The 22,703-nt window shown below is 43.4% G+C and overlaps 1 protein-coding gene across 11 annotated transcripts in view; it reads right to left on the bottom strand.

Moving 5' to 3' along the window:
- nfixb (nuclear factor I/Xb) overlaps positions 1–22,703 on the bottom strand; it is a 413,008-nt gene that overhangs the window by 41,786 nt on the left and 348,519 nt on the right. For 9 of the 11 annotated variants that reach the window (XM_073068979.1, XM_073068984.1, XM_073068982.1 and 6 more), the window contains one exon: positions 2,560–2,707. The exons of the other annotated variants lie outside the window; for them this stretch is intronic. In XM_073068979.1, the coding sequence (XP_072925080.1) occupies positions 2,560–2,707 (148 nt within the window). The remainder of the gene's footprint in view (positions 1–2,559; positions 2,708–22,703) is intronic. 11 annotated transcript variants of the gene reach the window in all.

The following is a 22,703-nucleotide window of genomic DNA, read 5'->3' as shown; positions in this document are numbered from 1 at the left end:
TAGAAGAAATAAAAGTGTAGACAATTTTCTAAGTGGGGAGAAAATTCAAAATCCAAAGATACAAAGGGAATTGTGAGTCCTTCTGCAGGATTCCTTATAGGTTAGCTTGCAGGTTGAGTTGGTGGTAAGGAAGGCAAATGCAATGTTAGCAGTCATTTTGAGAGGATTAGAATATAAGAGTAAGGACTGAATGCTGATCATTTATGAGGCATTGGTCAGACCGTACATGGAATATTGTGAGCAGTTTTGAGCCCCTTATCTAAGAAATGATATGCTGGTATTAGAGAAAGTCCAGAGGATATTCACAAGAATCATCCCGGGAGTGAAAGAATTAATGTATGAAGAAAGTTTGATGGCTCTGGGACTGTACTCATTGGAGTTTAGAAAAATGAGAGGGGATCTCATTGAAACCTATTGAATATTGAAAGGCCTGATAGAGTAGAGGTGGAGAAGATGTTTCCTACAGTGGGTGACTCTATGACTAGAGGGCACAGCTTCAGAATAGAGGGCTGTCCATTTAGAAGAGCGATGAGGAGGAATTTCTTGAGCCAGAGTGCAATGGATCTTTGGAATTCATTGCAACGAACAACTGCGGAGGCCAGTTCATTCAGTATATTTAATGTGGAGATTGATAGGTTCTTGATTATTCAGGACATCAAAGGTTACAGGGGAAAGCAGGAGAGCGTGGTTGAGAGAGATAATAAATCCAAGCAATGATGGAATGGAGGGGCTGACTCGATGGGCCAAGTGGCCTAATTCTGCTCCTATGTCTTGAGGTACATGTGAGAAATAAAACTAATCTTTATATTGGGGGAAGAGTTTACCCACAGAAGGAGAAGGTGGCAAATGAGAGTGCGGGCTGGATCAAGAACAATCCAATGTGTTAAGGTGGACAGTTACTGAAGAAAATCATAGAAATGGGACAGATTGGATATATCTTTAAAAGAAATGGATCATCTCTCTTGGCATTTGCCCACTTTAACCCAATGAATCACAGGCACCATGGTAGCATGGTGGTAGGTGCAATGCTATAACAGCTCTGGGAGTTCAGAGTTCAGAGTTCATAGTTCAATTGCAGCTCTGCCTCTAAGGAGTTTGTACATTCTCCTTGTGACTTTGTGTGTTTCTTCTGGGTGCTCCGATTTCCTCCCACAGTCCAAAAACGTACTTGTTAACCGGTTAGTTGGTCATTGTAGATTGTCCTACAACTAGACTGGTGTTAAGTAGGTGGGTTGTTGGATAGTGGGGCTCATTTGGCTGGAAGGGCCTGTTGTGCACTGTATCGCTAAGTAAATAAATAAGGGAGCTGTAAACATCTCTGGCTGTCCTAGACTCTCACCTTTGGAAACATCTTCACCATATCCACTCTGTCCAGGCCTGTCAGTATTTTTAAAAAAATACAAATTTGCCTTATTCAGCTACAATTTATAGAAGATATAGAAGAAGTTGACTGCTCTTTCAAACAGTCACTTTCCTAAAATATAAAGGATAATCAAAATAACTGCAGATGCCAGAAAACTGGGATAAAATGGAAAATACTGGGAAACATTCAGTGTGTCAGACAGCATCTGTGGAGAGAGAAACAGATTTGCTGTTACAGGTTGCCGAGCCCTTGCTATTTCTGAAGGAGGGTATTTTACCTGAACAACTGTTCATTTCTTCACAGATGCTGCCTGATCAGCTGAGGGTTTCCAGCATTTTCCGGTTTTATACTCCGCATGTAGAAGTCTTCTGTAGCTTCTGAACTGACTGGTTCCAAACATCTAGACTTTAGCCCTAGTTTTAAACACTCAAACCAATGGACATGGTTTCTCTCCGTCTCACCCTTTTCGAACAATTCACTTCACTTTCTAAACCATAGGGATTACAGTCCTCAGTTTAGGAGAGACACAAGGCGTTGGCATCTGGAGCAACACACAAAACACTGGAAGAACTTCGCTGGTCAAGCAGCATCTATGGAGGAAACTCAACAGTTGATGTTTTGGGTTGAGATCGCTCATCAACTCAACTGTCCACTTCCCTGCAAAGAGGCTGCCTGACCTGCTCAGTTCTTCCAGTAATTTGTGTGTGGCTGAAAGCTTGAGAAGAACATTCATCAGGATCTCAGCCCAAAACGTCAACAGTTTATTCCTCTCCATAGATGCTGCCTGACCGACCTGCTGAGTTCTTGCCATGTTTTGTGTGTTACTCTAAGCCTAAAGGAGTAACACATGACAACCTTCATCAGAAATCAGCCTGAAATGTTGACTGTCCACAGATGCTGCCTGACCCGCTGAGTTCCTCCTGCATTTTGTGTGTGTTACTCTGGATTTCCAGCATCTGCAGAATCGCTTGAAGGGACTGTGTCCCTGATGTGGGACAGGTGCAAGAGAGGCCATGCTATTACAGCAAAACACACACATGCACAGTAAACACACACACACACACACACACACACACACACACACACACACACACACACACACACACACACACACACACACACACACACACACACACACACACACACACACACACACACACACACCACAGCACAGTGGAGGGTCTTGCTTCACTTACAGGGCGACGTGGGTGATGTTGCTCCTCCCTCTGGGGACGCGCTGGTAGATTTTGGATCAGACATTGGTAGGGGGACTGGTCTGGCCATAGGTGGTGGTGGTGGCAGCAGAAATGACCCCGTAACCTTGCCCTGGCTGCCGCCATTTGGCTGTGAATGTGGAAGAGAAAAAAAGCAGAGAGAGAACGAGTACACACAGTTTAATAAGCAGAAGGCTTGGGAGCCCAGTTGCACAAGTCACCATCTTCTTCCACCAATGTATCCAATTTCAAGTGTTGACCCCTCTCTTCCCTCCCTCACTTCCAAACACAATCTTTTCTCCTCCCATTAGTAGAAAGGGAAAGAGATATTTTTGCTTGAATTTTATCTGTGCAGGGTTTTGACCCGAAACATTGACAATACCTCTTGCCCACACAGATGCAGTCTAACCTATAGGAAAGATATCAATGAGATTGAAAGAAAGAATACAGAGAAAATTTACAAGGACGTTGCCAAGTCGTGAGGGCAGAAAGGTTAAGTAGGTTAGGAGTTCATTCTCTTGGAGGGGATTTGAAAGAGTTATATGAAATTATGAGTTGTCGATAGGGTAAATGCAAGCAGGCATTTTCCACTGAGGTTGAGTGAGACTAGATCAAGAGGTCATGGGTTAAGAGTGAAATATTAAATATTCAAGGGGAACCTGAGTGGGTGGTGAGAGTGTGGAATGATCTGTCAGAGGAAGTGATGGATCTGGGCTTGATTGCAACGTTAAAGAGAAGTTTGGATACGCACATGGATGGGAGAGATATGGAGGGCTATGGTCTAGGTACAGGTTGATGGGACTAGTTCGGCATGGACTAGATGGGCTAGACAACCTGTTTCAGTGCTGTAGTGTTCTATCATTCCAACATCTTGAAAGATACCATCCTCTGAGGAATAGTGATTTTCCCTTACAGTTCAATCCTCTGTCCACGACTAATTGGGAACACGCATACCAGCATCTCATAAAGCACCCACTGGTGCCAACAGATGTTGGCTCTGCAACTGCCTTCTCACAACATGCCTTACAAAGTTCCCCTGAACCAAGAATTGCCGACTTTCTTACTGAAACAGATCATAAACACGAGAGATTTTGCAGATGCTGGAAATATTGAGCAACAGACACAAAATGCTGTAGTAATTCAGCAGGTCAGGCAGCATCTGTGGAGAGGAGTGCAGAAGCAGATAATCATTCCTTCAGCAGCAACATTAAGTCAGATGAACATTGCACGACCTTCTTCTGATACATCGACATATCTCCTCTGGAATCTGAGTGCTCTGTTGCATGTTCCTAATGTTAGCCACAAGACTATAAGATATCGGAGCAGAATTAGACTATTTGAGCCACTGGATCTGCTCCACCATTTGATCGTGGCTGATTTATTTTCCCGCTGAACCCCATTCTCCTGTTTTCTCCATAATCTTTGATGCCCTTAGTAATTAAGAACGAATCAACCTCCCCTTTAAATATATCTAATGACTTGGCCACCACAGCCCTCTGTGGCAATGAATTCTGCAGATTCATGACCATCTGAAGAAATTCTTCCATATCTCTCTTCTACAGGGACAACCACCCATTCTGAGGTTATGCCCTCTGGTCCTAAACTCTCCCACTATTGGAAACATCCTCTGCACATCCACCCTATCTTGAACTTTCAATATTCAGGGAGTTTTCGATATTCAGCCAGCACACGCACAGAGCCATCAATTGCTCCTCACACACTAACATAAACACAAAGGATTCTGTAGCTGCTGAGAATCCAAAATGTAGGAGGAACTCAGCAGGTCAGCCAGCACCTAATGAAGAATAAACAATGGACACTTCGGACTAAAACCCTCCATCGAGACTCTTTGTCAGAAGTGTCCTGATGAAGGGTCTCAGACTGAAATGTAGAATAAACAATTGACAGTTCAGGCCAAGATCCTTCAATACGACAGGGTGTTGGCCTGAAACATCGACTTTTTATTCCCCTCTATAGATGCTGCCTGACCTACTGAGTTTCTCCAGCATTTTGAGTGTGTTGCTCAAGATTTTCAGCATCAGCGGAATCTCTTGTGTTACACTGTAAAATCTCAGTAAAGAACTGGCCAGGGTGCCTTTGGGCCCAAAGGAAGCTGGAGAAAAGTTGACCAAACACCCCACTCTTCTGTTACCAAGTGAGTTCCCTTGTGTGTTGAGGGTTGTTGAGGTTCTGGTTGTTGAGGTTCTGATTGCAGTGACTTCCCACCTTCTCCTGTCTGCACTTGCACCCCACAAGCTCTGAAGGACTGCAGACAGCACAGATGACAATGGACATGAGGGTTGACTCTAACATTACTGCAGGCTGCTTCATCCAGTCTCAAGAGGAGGACATAAGCCTCCCCTCTCTCATCACCAAGAAACCATTGCAAATAGTAATTAGAGACATGAAAGGTCTTGGCCCAAAATGTCAGCTCTTTATTTCCCTCCATAGGCAACCCATGTAGGGTGGCGCAGTAGCATAGCAGTTAGCTTTAGAGTGCCAGCAATTGGGGTTCAATTCCCAGCACCGTCTGTTTCTACATTTCTGTTTCTCCAAAGACGTACCGATTAGAGTCAGTAAGTTGTGGGCATGCCAGCATGGCGACACTTGTGGGCTGCACCCAGCACATCTTCAGACTGACACCTCCTTGGTCTGATGCAGAGGACACATTTCACCATATGTTTTGATGTTTCAATGTACATGTGACAAATAAAGCTAACAGAATCAATGGAGTAGAAAGCTCAAGAAGAGATCATACAGTATGGCCAAGTGAAATAGGAATTGATATGAAAGGAGAGGGGAGTAACGAATTAAAAGTATTATATATGAATGCACGAAGTATAAGGAATAAAGTAGTTGAGCTTGAGACTCAGTTGGAAATTGGCAAGTACAATGTTGTGGGAATAACAGAGACATGGTTTCAAGCGGACAGGGCCTGGGAAATGAATATTCAAGGATATACATCTTATCGAAAGGACAGACTGACTGGAAGAAGGGGTGAGGTGGCTCTGTTGGTGAGGAATGATATTCAGTCCCTTGCGAGGGGGGACATAGAATCAGGGGATGTAGAGTCAGTATGGATAGAACTGAGAAATTCTAAGGGTAGAAGGACCCTAATGGGAGTTATCTACAGGCCCCCAAACAGCAGTCTGGATGTAGGGTGTAAGTTGAATGAAGAGTTAAAATTGACATGTCGCAAAGGTAATGATACTGTTGTCATGGGGGATTTCAACATGCAGGTAGACTGGGAGAATCAGAATGGTACTGAACCCCAAGAAAGGGAGTTTGTGGAGTGCCTCCAAGATGGATTCTTAGAACAGCTGGTACTGGAGCCTACCAGGGAGAAGGCAATTCTAGATTTAGTGTTGTGAAATGAACCGGATTTGATCAGGGACCTCGAGGTAAAGGAACCATTAGGAGGTAGTGACCATAATATGATATGTTTTAACCTACAATTTGAGAAGGAGAAGGGAAAATCGGATGTGTCAGTATTACAGTTGAACAAAGGGAACTATGGAGCTATGAGGGAGGAGCTGGCCAAAGTTCAATGGAACAATACCCTAGCAGGGAAGACAGTGGAACAACAATGGCAGGTATTTCTGGGAATAATGCAGAAGGTGCAGGATCGGTTCATTCCAAAGAGGAAGAAAGATCCTAATGGGAGTAAGGGGTGGCCTTGGCTGATGAGGGAAGTAAAGGGCAGTATAAAAATAAAAGTATAACATAGCAATGATGAGCGGGAAACCGGAGGACTGGGAAGCTTTTAAAGAGCAACAGAAGATAACAAAAAAGGCAATATGCCAAGAAAAAATGAGGTACGAAGGTAAACTAGCCAAGAATATAAAGGAGGATAGTAAAAGCTTCTTTAGGTATGTGAATAGCAAACAAATAGTTAAGACCAAAATTGGGCCATTGAAGACAGAAACGGGTGAATTTATTATGGGGAACAATGAAATGGCAGACGAGTTGAACAGGTACTTTGGATCTGTCTTCACTAGGGAAGACACAAACAATCTCCCAGATGTAATAGTGGCCAAAGGAACTAGGGTAAAGGATGAACTGAAGGAAATTTATGTTAGGCAAGAAACTGTGTTGAATAGACTGTTGAGTCTGAAGGCTGATAAGTCCCCGAGACCTGATGGTCTGCATCCCAGGTTACTTAAAGAGGTGGCTCTAGAAATCGTGGACGCATTGGTAATCATTTTCCAATGTTCTATAGATTCAGGAACAGTTCCTGCTGATTGGAGGGTGGCTAATGTTGTCCCACTTTTCAAGAAAGGAGGGAGAGAGAAAACAGGGAATTATAGACCGGTTAGCCTGATGTCAGTGGTGGTAAAGATGCTGGAGTCAATTATAAAAGAGGAAATTACGACACATTTGGATAGCAGTAGAAGGATCAGTCTGAGTCAGCATGGAATTATGAAGGGAAAATCATGCTTGACTAATCTTCTGGAGTTTTTTGAGGATGTAACTATGAAAATGGACAAGGGAGAGCCAGTGGATGTAGTGTACCTGGACTTCCAGAAAGCTTTTGATAAAGTCCCACATAGGAGATTAGTGGGCAAAATTAGGGCACATGGTATTGGGGGCAAAGTACTGACATGGACTGAAAATTGGCTGGCTGACAGGAAACAAAGAGTAGCGATTAACGGGTCCCTTTCGGAATGGCAGGCTGTGACCAGTGGGGTACCGCAAGGTTCGGTGCTGGGACCGCAGCTGTACCATTGTAATATACATTAATGATTTAGATGAAGGGATTAAAAGTAACATTAGCAAATTTGCTGATGACACAAAGCTGGGTGGCAGTGTGAAATGTCAAGAGGATGTTATGAGAATGCAGGGTGATTTGGACAGGTTGGGTGAGTGGGCAAATGTATGGCAGATGCAGTTTAATGTGGATAAATGTGAGGTTATCCACTTTGGTGGCAAGAACAGGAAGGCAGATTACTATCTAAATGGAGTCAAGTTAGGAAAAGGGGAAGTACAACGAGATCTAGGTGTTCTTGTACATCAGTCAATGAAAGCAAGCATGCAGGTACAGCAGGCAGTGAAGAAAGCTAATGGCATGCTGGCCTTTATAACAAGAGGAATTGAGTATAGGAGTAAAGAGATCCTTCTGCAGCTGTACAGGGCCCTGGTGAGACCCCACCTGGAGTATTGTGTGCAGTTTTGGTCTCCAAATTTGAGGAAGGACATTCTTGCTATTGAGGGAGTGCAGCGTAGGTTCACAAGGTTAATTCCCGGAATGGCGGGACTGTCATATGTTGAAAGATTGGAGCGACTGGGTTTGTATACACTGGAATTTAGAAGGATGAGAGGGGATCTGATTGAAACATATAAGATTATTAAGGGATTGGACACACTGGAGGCAGAAAGCATGTTCCCGCTGATGGGTGAGTCCAGAACTAGAGATCACAGTTTAAGAATAAGGGGTAACCCATTTAGAACTGAGATGCGAAAGAACTTTTTCACCCAGAGAGTGGTGGATATGTGGAATGCTCTGCCCCAGAAGGCAGTGGAGGCCAAGTCTCTGGATGCATTCAAGAGAGAGTTAGATAGAGCTCTTATAGATAGCGGGGTCAAGGGATATGGGGAGAGGGCAGGAACAGGGTACTGATTGTGTATGATCAGCCATGATCACAGTGAATGGTGGTGCTGGCTAGAAGGGTCGAATGGCCTACTCCTGCACCTACTGTCTATTGTCTATTGTCTACATTCTGCCTGTGACTGCCTGGGCTTCCTCTGGAGCTCCAGTTTCCTCTCACATTCCAAAGACGTACCGATTAGAGTCAGTAAGTTGTGGGCATGCCAAGTTGGTGCCAGCAGCATGGCGACACTTGTGGGCTGCCCCCAGCACATCTTCAGACTGACACCTCCTTGGTCTGATGCAGAGGACACATTTCACCATATGTTTTGATGTTTCAATGTACATGTGACAAATAAAGCTAATCTTTAGATGTTGCCTGACCTGCTGTGTTTCTCCAGTGTTTTGTGTATTTTGCAAATAGTGATCTAGTATCTCCACAGAAGTGTTTTAAGGACTGCTACTGGTTTCTGATATCATTTGACTGCCTTATTATAAGGATCACCAATTCTTGTCCAGAGCCCAAGAAGACTGCTGGTTCCCCACGTACTCCAATGTAACACAGCTGCAGGAGTGTGTTTGAAGGGCTGTGGCACTGCGTTCACACATCAACACCTGCTGGCAACATTCATTTTTTTTCATTCATTCAGAAGTACAGCCCAGTCACCGGCCCAACAAGCCTTCACTGCCCAGCAACAGCAATGTAACCAATTTAATACACAGTGCCCTACTGCTGCAGTGATGCCACACTCAGGTTGGAAGAGCAACACAGTATGCTCCGTCTGGGTAGCCTCCAATCTGGTGGCATGAACATCCATTTCTTGAATTTCTGGTAATTGCCTCCCCCTTCACTGCTCCTCCAGTCCTATTTCTGCCCATCTCCTCCTTCTGGTGTTCCTCCCCCTTCCTTTTCTTCCATTGTCTTTTACCCTCTCCTATCAGATTACCACTTCACCAGCCCTTTATCTCTTTTACCAATCTATTTTCCAGCTCTTTATTTCACCCTCCCCTCCCAGTTTCACCAGTCACCAACTACCTTGTATTTCTACCTCCCCCCACCCACCTTCTTGCTCTGACTTCTCATCCTTCTTTCCAGTTCTGATGAAGGGTCTCAGCCCAAAATGTCAGCTGCTTACTCTTTTCCATAGATGCTGCATGACCTGCTGACACCATGAAGGATTACACTAACAACTCCACTACCATACTACCCTTATCTGGTGATTTTTGTCAGTGTCAAAATTTGTGAAGGATATCACAAACCATCCAATTGAGGAACTGACCTGCTTAATTGCAATATTAAAGAGATTAAAGAAATTAGCTTTATTTCTCACATGTACCTCAAAACATCAATATGCGTTGTTTGGGTCAATGACCAACACAGTCTGAGGATGTACAAAGGACAGTCTGCAAGTTTAACCATGATGTCATCTTCAACTTACTCGCCCTAAGCCATAGGTCTTTGGAATGTAGGAGGAAATCAGAGAAACCCAAGGAAACGCACATGGTCCAAGAAGTGTGTACAAACTCCTTACAGACAATGGCAGGAATTGAACGCCAATCATTGCAACTATGATTATGTTACTCGAACTACTGTGCTGCCCCAAATCTTGATGTTGGTGGAGACCTAACTACAGATGATTTTTACCATGAAGAATTGAAAGTGGCTCAGAATGGAGGATTACACAAGGAAGCGATGGGGCATAAAATATCGCTCTGTGCCGGGGAGAGAACAGGTTACAATGCTGGCCTCTGTGGACTAGGACATGAATGGTGTTGTTGCTTGCTCTGACTGACTTGTGGTTGACAGGAAGTTTATGTTTCAGGCACTTCCTGTGCCTGGGTGGGAAATAAATCCACGTCACAGTGGGGTTATTTATATTTTTTTTTAATCATTTTTCACATTTTATTCTACAGAAGGGGCGCGTTTATGAGATTCGATGCACTCCATTAATCGTTTGCCATGACACACAGACTAAAGGGGAGCAGTTTATTGCTTTTATCTTCAGTGTTTATCAAGCAAAGACTTTGGCGACACCTTGGCTGCTCTGAACTCCTGTGTGAGACATTGTGTTGACATTGTGTGAGACACTCCCTGGCCGAAGAGCCATTCAACAGCCCATGGATAAATATCCGAAGGAGTGTCAAAGAGTCATACAGAACTACAGCACTGTACAGACTTTTGGCCCATCTTCTCCGTGCTGAATCATTATTCTGCCTAGTCCCATCAACACAAACCTAGACCATAGCCCTCCATAACACATCCATCCACACTTCTCTTAAGTGTTGAAATTAAACCTGCATCTATCACTTCTGCCGGCAATCGCTCACCAGTCACTGAGTGAAGAAATTCCCCCTCATGTTCTCCTTAAACATCCTTAACCCATGACCAAGTTCTATATTCACCCAAACTCAGTGGAAAAAGCCTTCTTGCATTTATCCTATCTATCCCATGCATAATTTTACATGCCTCTACCACATTTCCCCTCATTCTCCTATGCTCCAGGGAATAAAGTCCCAACCTATTCTACTTTTCCTTATAACTCAGGTCCTCAAGTCCTGGCAATACCCTTGTAATTTTTCTCTGTATTCTTTCAGTCTTATTTATATCTGTCCTGTAGGTAGGTGATCAGAACTGCTGCAATACTCCAAATTAAGCCTTACCAACATCTTCAACATAATGTCTCAACTTCTGTACTCAATACTTTGACTTATGTAGGCCAAGTGTGCCAGAGGTTTTAAGAGGGGTTTACTTAAAACTTCTCTGACACTGGGAATTAATGTCGCAGTTCAGGAGTAGTGAGGGTAAACTAGAGGGAATTGCCTTATGGGCACGAGAAGCTTTTTATACACAAGCATGGCTTGGCTGGCTTGGTGATACAGTGGCCAGCACCGTGATCTTACAGCTCCAGGGATCCCGGTTCGATCTGACGTTGGGTGCTATTCATGCGGAGTTTGCATGTTCTTCCTGTGACCACATGGGTTTCCTCCAGGCGCATTACATTCAAAATACATACAGGTAGGAGGGATAATTGGCTACTGTTAATTTCTCCTAATGCCTAAAGAATCAATGGGGAGTTGATAGACATGCTTGATACAGACTTGGCAGGTTACAAGGTTTTGGGAGAGGGACACTGAAGAGTTCTACTAGGAGCTGGAACAAGACAGGTAATTTTCTTCTGTGAGGTAAAAAGTGGGAGTTAGAAACAGGCCAATCAGTCCCTCATGCCTGCAAACCTCAGCACCACTTCCCGTACTGACTCCAAACCTCAAGACATAAAAATTGTTTCTATTTACTGGCGTTTAGCAAATGCCAAAACATCATCCAACACTGACTATCAGGAGGAGAGCAAGTCATCATTATCACCTGTCTGCTTTGTACTAGCTGGTGAATTTTACCATCTGTTATCTCCATGAGTAATTATAACCTACAAGCCACAGGAAATCAGAATGAAGGGCTGGTCGCCAGCTATCACAACATCAGAAGATCAGGGACAAAGTTCTATCAGACTTCCAGCTCCATTTCTCTTGAGTCTATCTGTTCTCCAAAATCCACCACCTTGATCTTAGCTCAGTGAGTGAGTAATCACACCAAGAAATACTGATAAATACAAGAGATTCTGCAGATGCAGAAATTTCAGAGCAGCACACAGAGAATGCTGGAAGAACTCAGCAGGTCAGGCAGCATCGATGGAGGGGAATAAAACAGTTGACGTTTCAGGCCAAGGCCCTTCATCAGGACTGGAAAGGAAGGGGGCAAAAGCTAGATTAAGAAGGTGGGGCAAGTGGGAAGAGTACAAGCTGGCAGTGGTAGGTGCGACCAAGTGAGAGGGAAGGTGGTTGGGTGGGGGAGGGGATGAGGCAAGAAGCTGGGAGGTGATGCGTGGAAGAGGGAAAGGACTGACAAAGGAATTTGGTAGGAGAAGACAATGGCCCAAGGAAGAAAGGGAAGGAGGAGGAGCACCAGAGGCAGGTGACAGGTAGGTGAGGAGAAGAGAAGACCTACGAGGGGCACCAGAATAGGGAATGGAAAAGGGGGAAGGAAGAGGGGCAGAAATGATCAGAAATTGGCAAAATTGATGTTCATGCTGTCAGGCTGCAAGCCCTTTATCTCTTTGACCTATCCCTTCCAAGCTTCTCACCTCATCCCCCCTCCCCCATCCACTCATGTACCCACTCTCCTGGTCTCACCCATCTCCAGCCAGCTTGTACTCCTTTCCTCCCCTCTCTTTCTAATCCTGGATTTTTCTTCCTTCCTTTCTAGTCCTGATGAAAGGTCTTGGCACAGAATATCAACAGTTTATATTTCTCCAAAGATGCTGCCTGACCTGCTGAGTTCCTTCAGTATGTTGTATGTGTTGCAACAAATATTAATAAATCTAACTAACCTTTAGTTATAGCAACTCATGTAAGAATACACCCTTCTAGCATCTCTCACTCTCCTCTCAATGGGTTTCTTTATGTCAGGTTGGGTGCTGGTTGGATACAGTTCAGATTAGGGATTTCCCTACCTACTTTTATTCTGGGTTTGTAATGATGCAATGCAAGAGTGTTATAAATCAGAAGATGGTTGAACCATTTATAGATGACTAGAGTATATTAGAGTAGGGTTGGAAGTTTCCGGAGGAGATCTTTGAGGTACTCCAAACCTCCAGCTCTCACTCAGTTTTGGCCACATTAGATTGGTACTAGGATTGGTTTATTGTTGTCATGTGTACCAAAACACAACGTAAAGCTTGTTTTGCAGGATTAAGCTAGAATAATGACAATGGCAATATAAAAGCTACTGAAGAAGGGCGGTGCAGGTAAATGACAAAGTGCAAGATGACAACAAGGTAGGTCGTGAGGCCAAGAGTCCATTTCATTGTTCAGAAAGTCCCCTCCTCTATTCCCTGTATACCCAAGACTGTGTCGCCACACACAGCTCTAATCTGCTAATTAAATTTGCCGGCAACACTACATTGATTGGCCTTGTCTCAAACAATAACAAGGGTGCCTATGTGGAAGTAGTCATCTCTCTGATACAGTGGAGTCAAGAAAACAACCTCTCCCTCAAAGTCGCAAAACTAAAGGAGCTGGTTGTGGATTACAGGAGGAATGGAGGCGGGCTGACCCTTATTGACATCAATAGATCTGGGGTTGAGAGGGTAAACAGCTTTAAGTTCCTCGGCATTAGGGTTAGTGCTAAGGTGAGTGGGAAGACAGATGATAGGGAAATTTTTAAGGAACAACAGAATTTAACTAAAAAGGCAATACGGGGAGAAAAAATGAGGTACGAACGCAAGCTAGCCAGGAATATAAAGGAGGATAGCAAAAGCTTTTTTAGGTATGTGAAGAGAAAGAAGATAGTTAAGAATGTTGGGCCCTTGAAGAATGAATTGGGTGAAATTGTTATGGGAAACAGAGAAATGGCAGAAGAATTTAATAAGTACTTTAGATCTGTCTTCACTAGGGAAGACACAAGCATTCTCCCAGATGTATGGATGGGCCAAGGACATAGGGTAACAGAGGAAATGAAACAGATTGACATTAGGAAGGAAACGGTGATGAGTAGACTGATGGCACTGAAGGCTAATAAATCCCCAGGTCCAGATGGTCTGCATCCTAGGGTATTCTGGAAATTGCGGATGCATTGGTAATCATTTTCCAATGTTCCTTAGATTCAGGATCAGTTCCTGAGGATTGGAGAATGGCTAATGTTATCCCACTTTTTAAGAAAGGAGGGAGGGAGAAAGCAGAGAACTATCGTCCTGTCAGCCTAACATCAGTAGTGGGGAAGATGCTAGAGTCCATTATTAAAGATGAAATAGTGGCATATCTAGCTGGCAGTGATAGGATTGGGCCGAGCCAGCATGGATTTACCAAGGGTAAATCATGCTTGGCTAATCTATTGGAGTTTTTCGAGAATGTAGCCAGGAAGTTAGACAAGGGAGATCCAGTGGATGTAGTGTACCTTGATTTTCAGAAGGCATTTGATAAGGTCCCACATAGGAGATTAGTGGGTAAAATCAGAGCTCATGGCATTGGGGGGAAGATATTGACATGGATAGAAAACTGGTTGGCAGATAGAAAGAATGGGTGTTTCTCGGAATGGCAGGTGGTGACTAGTGGGGTGCCACAGGGCTCGGTATTGGGACCACAGCTGTTTACGATTTACATCAACGATTTAGATGAAAGTATTGAGAATACCATCAGCAAGTTTGCTGATGATACTAAGCTGGGTGGCAGTGTGACATGTGATGAGGATGTTAGGAGAATTCAGGGTGACTTGGATAGGCTGGGTGAGTGGGCAGATACTTGGCAGATGACGTTTAATGTGAATAAGTGTGAGGTTACCCACTTTGGGAGTAAGAACAGGAAGGCAGATTATTATCTGAACGGTGTAGGGATAAGGGAGAAATACAAAGAGATCTAGGAGTCCTTGTTCATCAGTCACTGAAGGTGAATGAGCAAGTGCAGCAGGCAGTGAAGAAGGCTAATGGAATGTTGGACTTTATTACAAAGGGAGTTGAGTACAAGAGCAAGGAAATCCTTTTGCATTTGTACAGAGCCCTGGTGAGATCACACCTGGAGTATTGTGTACAGTTTTGGTCTCCAGGGTTAAGGAAGGACATCCTGGCTGTAGAGGAAGTGCAGCGTAGACTCACAAGGTTAATTCCTGGGATGTCCAGACTGTCTTACGCAGAGCGGTTAGAGAGACTGGGCTTGTACACGCTGAAATTAAGGAGATTGAGAGGGGATCTGATTGCAACATATAAGATTATTAAGGGATTGGACAAGATAGAGGCAGGAAATATGTTCCAGATGCTGAGAGAGTCCAGTACCAGAGGGCATGGTTTAAGAATAAGGGGTAGGTCATTTAGGACAGAGTTAAGGAAAAACTTCTTCTCCCAGAGAGTTGTGGGGGTGTGGAATGCACTGCCTCAGAAGGCAGTGGAGGCCAATTCTCTGGATGCTTTCAAGAAGGAGCTAGATAGGTATCTTATGGATAGGGGAATCAAGGGATATGGGGACAAGGCAGGAACCAGGTATTGATAGTAGATGATCAGCCATGATCTCAGAATGGCGGTGCAGGCTCGAAGGGCTGAATGGTCTACTTCTGCACCTATTGTCTATTGTCTATTGGCACCCACATCACCGAGGACTTCACCTGGTCTGTACACACTAACTGCGTGGTGAAAAAGGCACAACAGCACCTCTTTCACCTCAGACGGTTGAGGAAGTTTGGTATGGGCCCCCAAATCCTAAGGACTTTCTACAGGGGCACAATTGAGAGCATCCTGACTGGCTGCATCACTGCCTGGTATGGGAACTGAACCTCCCTTAATCGCTGGACTCTGCAGAGAGTGGTGCAGACAGCCCAGCACATCTGTAGTTGTGAACTTCCCATGATTCAGGACATTTACAAAGACAGGTGTGAAAAAAAGGGCACGTAGGATCTTTGGGGTTCCGAATAACCCCAAGCACAATCTGTTCCAGCTGCTATCATCCGGGAAACAATACCGCAGCATTAAAGCCAGGACCAATAGGCCATCATGTACAACAGTTAACTGCTCATTTCCACGGATGCTGCCCGACCTGCTGAGTTCCTCCAGCATGTTGTACGTGTTGCTTTGACCCCAGCATCTGCAGGGTACTTTGTGTTTACCAATCGGCCATCAGACTGATTAACTCATGCTGATTTGAGTGTATTCTATGTTACATTGACTGTTCTATTTATTATAAATCATAAACTACTATGATTGCACATTGCACATTTAAATGGAGACATAATGTAAAGATTTTTTCTCCTCATGTATGTGAAGGATGTAAGTAATAAAGTCAGTTTAATTCAATTCAAGAGCACGTGCTTTCAGGCTTTTGTATCTTCTGCCAGTGGGAGAGGAGAAAAGAGAAGAGAGAACGTCCAGGGTCTTTGACTATGCTGTCTGCTTTACTGAGACAGTCAGAAGTATAGACAGAGTCCATGGAGGAGATCATGTGTCAAACTCTAGATTTAAATCAAAGTGGGTAAGGTTATGACTCAGGAAAGACTTGCCTTCATGTCTGCAAGACATCAGCTCCTCCCACACCACAGAAGTCAGTAAGCACGTGCATTGACGTCACACTGATTCTGACATATGACCTCAAGGTGATGGTAAAGGGGGATTAAAGTTCAGAAGATGATTGGACTGGACCATGTTGACAGTAAACCAGTCACCTTCTTTAAACATTGCACATGTATTTTCATTATTTACAATATGAATTCTTATCTCTCATTTACAATGGAAATCACCTATGTAAACATCACCATGCTTATGCTTTTTTTTAGTGGTGGCCTTCAACTGGGTTTAGGCAAAAATATAAGGTGAATATTGTAGCTTATAATAGGAAAAATGTTGTATAACCTGAACATTTTGTGAGGGAACTATCTCTACTATGAGAGAGTCAGTAGCTAGGTATCTAAGATAATTGCGAATGAGGAAATAAAGAGATGCTTTGTTTTTGTGCAGTGTGGCATGATCTGGATTGCATTGTTTGAAAGTGAGTGGAAGCAAATTTAGTGGTGTCCTCTTAAAAATTGGTCTGGTGCTTGCAAGGGTACAGAAAAGTCTGGCCAGTACAGATTCTGAAGTGCTGAATGGTCAATCGCTGTGGAGGTACTATCCAATAAAAAATGCCAGTGGGCCATTTTGAGCTGGGCACTTTCCTGATATGAGGTTGTAATCAGGAATCAGGTCGGGAATCACCGGTCAGTAACTCCCACCATTCCTGCAAGAAAGCCAGTTGTAAACGTCATTCATTCTCCAATGCGCTCAGAGCTGGGATCTCCCTGCTCAGTGCTCTTCATCATGAGTTGTACTTTGAGACTGAATAGGGTCAAACCAAGTTAGGAATCAACCATGTGGATGAGAGTCACATCGCTAAGTGAAGAGAACCCAATCATCTCCAGTAAAACCACTTGATGCCTCTTAACTGGGACTCCTAAACGCTTGTGTTTATTGTTAGTTATATTTTCTATAAACCGTTAATTCTTGATTATGTTTCACTGCTGAATAGATAATTACAGGGCACACACAATAATAATTAACAATTTTGATCTGAAGTTTGTAAAAAATTCTCAGTAAAGTGCAGTGCCTCCGAAATCTGCCTGTTAAGCAGGAGACGTTTTCTTCTGCATCTGTTGCCATTCTTAGAGGGTGTTTTGCTATTAATAATGGGTCTGGCACATTGTTGTCAAACAGAGCTAATTGTCTGGTGATTTGCTAATTAATTTATTGTCGGAACTAAGGTCCCAATCACATGAGGGTTTTTACTCTATTTTAATTGAAATGAGAACTTATTGAAATGCAAGTGTCCAGCTGTAGAAATTACTCACATCTCTCTCACCACCAGACACCATCATCAGCCCCACCACCTACACTGTCCAGGAATCTCAGATTATGCTGTAAGGTCCTTAGTTATATAAGAATTAGGAGAAGGAGTAGACCAGCTAGCCCATTGACTCTGCTCCACCATTCAATAGATCGTAGTTGATCTGTCTGTAGATTCAACTCCATCTACCTGCCTTTATCCATAAAACAAACCCCTACTGCGCAAAAATCTACCTAACTGTGCACCTCTACTGCTTCACTATGCAGAAAATGCCACAAAACTTTCTGGGAAGCGCAGTTCCCCCTTATCCCATCCTAAATCTGCTTCCCAAATCTTGAGACAACGTCCCCTAGATCAAGTCTTACCTACCAATGGAAATAAATTTCCAGCCTCTATCTTACCTATCCCTTTCAGAGTTTTATATGTTTCTATAAGATCCCTTCTCATTCTTCTGAATTCTATAATGTTTTCCCAGGTGACTCAATCTCCCCTCATCTCAGGAATCAACCAGGTGAACCTCCTCTGCATCACCTCCAAAGCCTTTCAAAGATCTCCAGGTCTTTATCAATCTACACATGTACCATGGAGAGCATTCTAACTGGTTGCAGCACCATCTGGCATGGAGGGACCACTGCAAAGGATCAGAAAAAGTAGCACAGGGTTGTAAACTCAGCCAGCTCCATTGTGGGCACCAGCCTCTCCCTCATCGAAGACACCTTCCAAAGGTGATGCCTCAAAAATATGGCATCTATCATGAAGGATTTCCACCATCCACTATTACCATCAGAGAAGAGGAACAAGAGCCTGAAGACACACACTCAATGTTTTAGCAACAGCTTGTTCCCTTCCATCATCAGATTTACGCATAGTCAGTGAACCCATGAATACCACTTCACTACTTTTGATCTTCTTTCACTACTCATTTGATTTTTTATACATTTTTATTGTAATTTATAGTACATTTTATGTATTACACTGTTCTGCTGCTGCAAAACAACAAATTGAATAACATATGTTTGTGACAGTAAACTTTATTCTGATTCTGACTTGCCCAGACTATCTTTTCTCTCTTCAATTATACAACACATTCCCCCATTCCTTTCATCCACTTGAACTTTCTCCCCAATCACATCTTTCTATCCATCTGCAAAGTGTCTAACAGAATGCCTGCCCCTGGGCCATTCACAGGACAAGCCCTCCCTACCACTGAGCACACCTATAAAGTGTGCTGCCAAAAGAAAGCAGCATCCATGAAGGAAGCCCACCCACGTTCTCTTCCCATTGCTGCCTTCAGGAAGGAGGTACAGGAGTTTAGGTACTACCACACCAGGTTCAGGAACAGTTAATAGCCTGAAACCATCAGGCTGCTGAACCAGCGTGGACATCTTCACTCACCACAAAAGTGATTCTTGAACCCAGCCTTTGGACTCACTTTCAAGACCCTACAACTCATGTTCTCTGTTTTATTTATTCATTTATTTATTAGTTCCTTTTGTATTTTCACAATCTATCAGTTCTTGCATGTATAGTTTTTCATGGATTTTATTGTACTCCTTTGTTCTACTGTGAATGCCTGTAAGAAAATGAATCTCAGTGTAGTATTTAGTGACATATACAACTTTGATAATAAAATTAACTTTGAAATTTGATTCCTTTGCCTGTCTTCTACATGCTGGGAGAAGATACAGGAGCTTGAAAGACTATACGACAAGACTCAAGAACAGCTTCTTCCCCTCTGCTGTCAAACTTTTGAAGGAGTCATCTCTTTCACATCCCCTTCCCATTGAGCTGCCAAGTTCTTGGACTTTTAGCTCCAACTTTTTCAGTTATTCCATCCTTGTCACTTCAGTGCTTCTGTTTCTACTACTTTAAGTTGCCTACAATCATTGTACCATCCTCTTTGTTTTGTGTTCATCATTGTATTTATTATTGTTTGATATATTGTTTACTCTGAGAAATTCACACAAGCAAGGAATTTTGTTTTACCCTGATGTATATAAAAATAAACTAATCTGCATCTGAGTCATATCATCACCATCAGATTTCTGGACATCTTTCTCATGAATTGTTCTTTACACTATTTATTTATGTTTAGATTAGACTCAGATTTTTACCAGTTCTCTGGGGTCATTTTGGTAGCAGTATACATTCCACTTCAAGCCAATGTCAATCAGGCTTTAGATGACCTGAGCAATGGGATCAACATGCATGAAACAGTGCAGCCTAATGCCTTCACCATTGTTTTGGGGGATTTTAACCAGGCCAGTCTGGAAAAAATCACTAAGCAATTACCATCAACAGATCACTTGCAATACCAGAGAAAACAATACACTGGATATTCCACGCCCTCACTTCGGAAAGTCTGATCACCTGGCTGTACTTCTGCTCCCTGAGAATGGGCAGAGATTGAAGACTGCAGCATCAGTAGTGAGGACTAAGAAGGTTTGGACAAGGGAAGCACAGGAGCGCCTACAGGACTGCTTTGAATCAGTGGACTGGACTGTATTCAGGAATTCATCTTTGAACCTGGATAAGTATGCTGCAGTTATTACTGACTTCATTAAAACCTGTGTGGATGAATGTGTGCCTACATTCCCAAACCAAAAGCCATGAATAAAACAGGAAGTACATCATTTACTGAAGACTAGATCTGTGGCATTCAAGTCTGGCGACCCAGCCTAAACCAGGAAACAAGTATGATTTGCGGAGGGCTATTTCAAGGGCAGAGGGACAATTTCGAATGAGGTTGGAGGTGACATCAGATGTACAACAACTCTGGCAGGGTCTACAAGACATTACTTCCTGCAAAGTGAAACCCAATAGCATGAATGGTGGCGATGCTTCACTACCAGATGAACTCAATGCCTTCTATGCACACCTTGAAATGGAGAATATAACTACAGCTGTGAAGATCCCTTCTGCACCTGATGACCCTGTGATCTCTGTCTCAGAGAACAATATTAGGCTGTCTTTAAAGAGAGTGAACCCTCACAAGTCGGATGGCCCCGACGGAGTACCTGGTAAGGCTCTGAAAACCTGTGCCAACCAACTGGCAGGAGTATTCAAAGGTATTTTCAACCTCTCACTGCTACGGGCAGAAGTTTCCACTTGCTTCAAAAAGGCAAAATACCAGTGCCTAAGAAGAATAATGTGGGCTGCCTTAATGACTATCGCCTGGTAGCACTCACATGTACAGTGATGAAATGCTTTGAGAGGTTGGTCATGACTAGACTGAACTCCTGCCTCAGCAAGGACCTGGACCCATTGCAATTTGCCTTTCGCCACAACAGGTCAACGGCAGATGCAACCTCAATAGTTCTTCAAACGTCATTAGACCACCTAGACAACACAAACACCTATGTCAGGATGCTGTTCATTGACAATAGCTCAGCATTTAATACCATCATTCCCACAATCCTGATAGAGAAGTCGTAGAACCTGGGCCTCTGTATCTCCCTCTGCATTTGGATTCTTGACTTACTAACTGGAAGACCACAATCTGTGGCGATTGGTGGTAACGTCTCCTCCCGCTGATGATCAACACTGGTGCACCTCAGGGATGGGTACTTAGCCCACTACTCTACTCTCTATATACATATGACAGTATGGCTAGGCATAGCTCAAATGCCATCTATAAATTGGCTGATGATACAACTATTGTTGGTAGAATCTCAGGAGTGGACAAGAGGGCGTACAGGAGTGAGATATGCCAACTAGTGGAGTGGTGTCACAGCAACAAACTGGCACTCGATGTCAGTAAGATGAAAGAGCTGATTGTGGACTTCAGGAAGGGTAAGACGAAGGAACACATACCAATCCTCATAGAGGGATCAGAAATGGAGAGAGTGAGCAGTTTCAAGTTCCTGGGTGTCAAGATCTCTGAGGATCTAACCTGGTCCCAACATATCAATGCAGTTATAAAGAAAGCAAGACAGTGGCTATACTTCATTAGGAATTTGAAGAGATTTGGTATGTCAACAAATACACTCAAAAACTTCTATAGATGTACTGTGGAGAGCATTCTGACAGGCTGCATCACTGTCTGGTATGGAGGGGCTACTGCACAGGACTGAAAGAAGCTGCAGAGGGTTGTAAATTTAGTCAGCTCCATCTTGGGTACTACCCTACAAAGTACCCAGAACATCTTCAAGGAGCGGTGTCTCAGAAATGCAGTGTCCATTATTAAGGACCTCCAGCACCCAGGGCATGTCCTTTTCCCACTGTTACCATCAGGTAGGAGATACAGAAGCCTGAAGACACACACTCAGCGATTCAGGAACAGCTTCTTCCCCTCTGCCATCTGATTCGTAAATGGACATTGAACCCTTGGACACGACCTCACTTTTTAATATTTTTATTCCTTTTTTACACAATTTTTAATCTATTCAATATATGTATACTGTAACTGATTTACTTATTTATTATTATTATTATTATTTTATTTTGTTTTTTGTCTTCTATATTATGTATTGCATTGAACTGCTGCTGCTAAGTTGACAAATTTCACGTCACATGCCGGTGATAGTAAACCTGATTCTGATTCTGCGATTTATTTATCACATGTACACTGAAACATACAGCATCATTTGCCAAGGATGTACGGGAGGCATCTTGCAAGTGTCACCACACATTCTGGTGCCAACATAGCATGCCTAACATGGATATGTAACTTTATGTCTTCCACTGTACTGATGCCACATAATAACAAATTTCACAAAATATGTCAGTGATCATAAACCTGATTCTGAACCTGCTTCTGCTCTCTGAAGCCCATTCTGTAGTTCCATGTCAGATTTTCTCCTTTATCATGTCACCCATCTCCCTCATTGTTATAAAACCCAGTCCTCCCCACTCTATTTAAACACCTTAAGACTCCTTTCTTTCCAGATATCGATTGTTGTCAGCCTGATTGTTTTCCTGCCCTCTGGATTTGAGAAGCCCTGTCAAGATGGGTAATTACTGCCAAGCCCTCATTATCCTTAGCCACTGTTCGTCTTCAGAGGGTGGATAAGAACCGAGAATGGAGTGTGGCACTCAGCTCCGATGTGGGTCAGATTGCAAATGTCCCCATTGATTCCTGGATGGGACATTCATCCATTGACTAGAGTTGGAGTAAGGTTAGCCAACACTCCTTGAATGAGTGGAGAGATAATGTCACTGAATTGTAAAAACTTACCAGAAGGACTGCCAG

The sequence above is a fragment of the Hemitrygon akajei genome, chromosome 16, assembly GCF_048418815.1.
Source record: "Hemitrygon akajei chromosome 16, sHemAka1.3, whole genome shotgun sequence".
Classification (NCBI taxonomy): domain Eukaryota; kingdom Metazoa; phylum Chordata; class Chondrichthyes; order Myliobatiformes; family Dasyatidae; genus Hemitrygon; species Hemitrygon akajei.
This window is presented reverse-complemented; position numbering and strand designations above follow the sequence as displayed.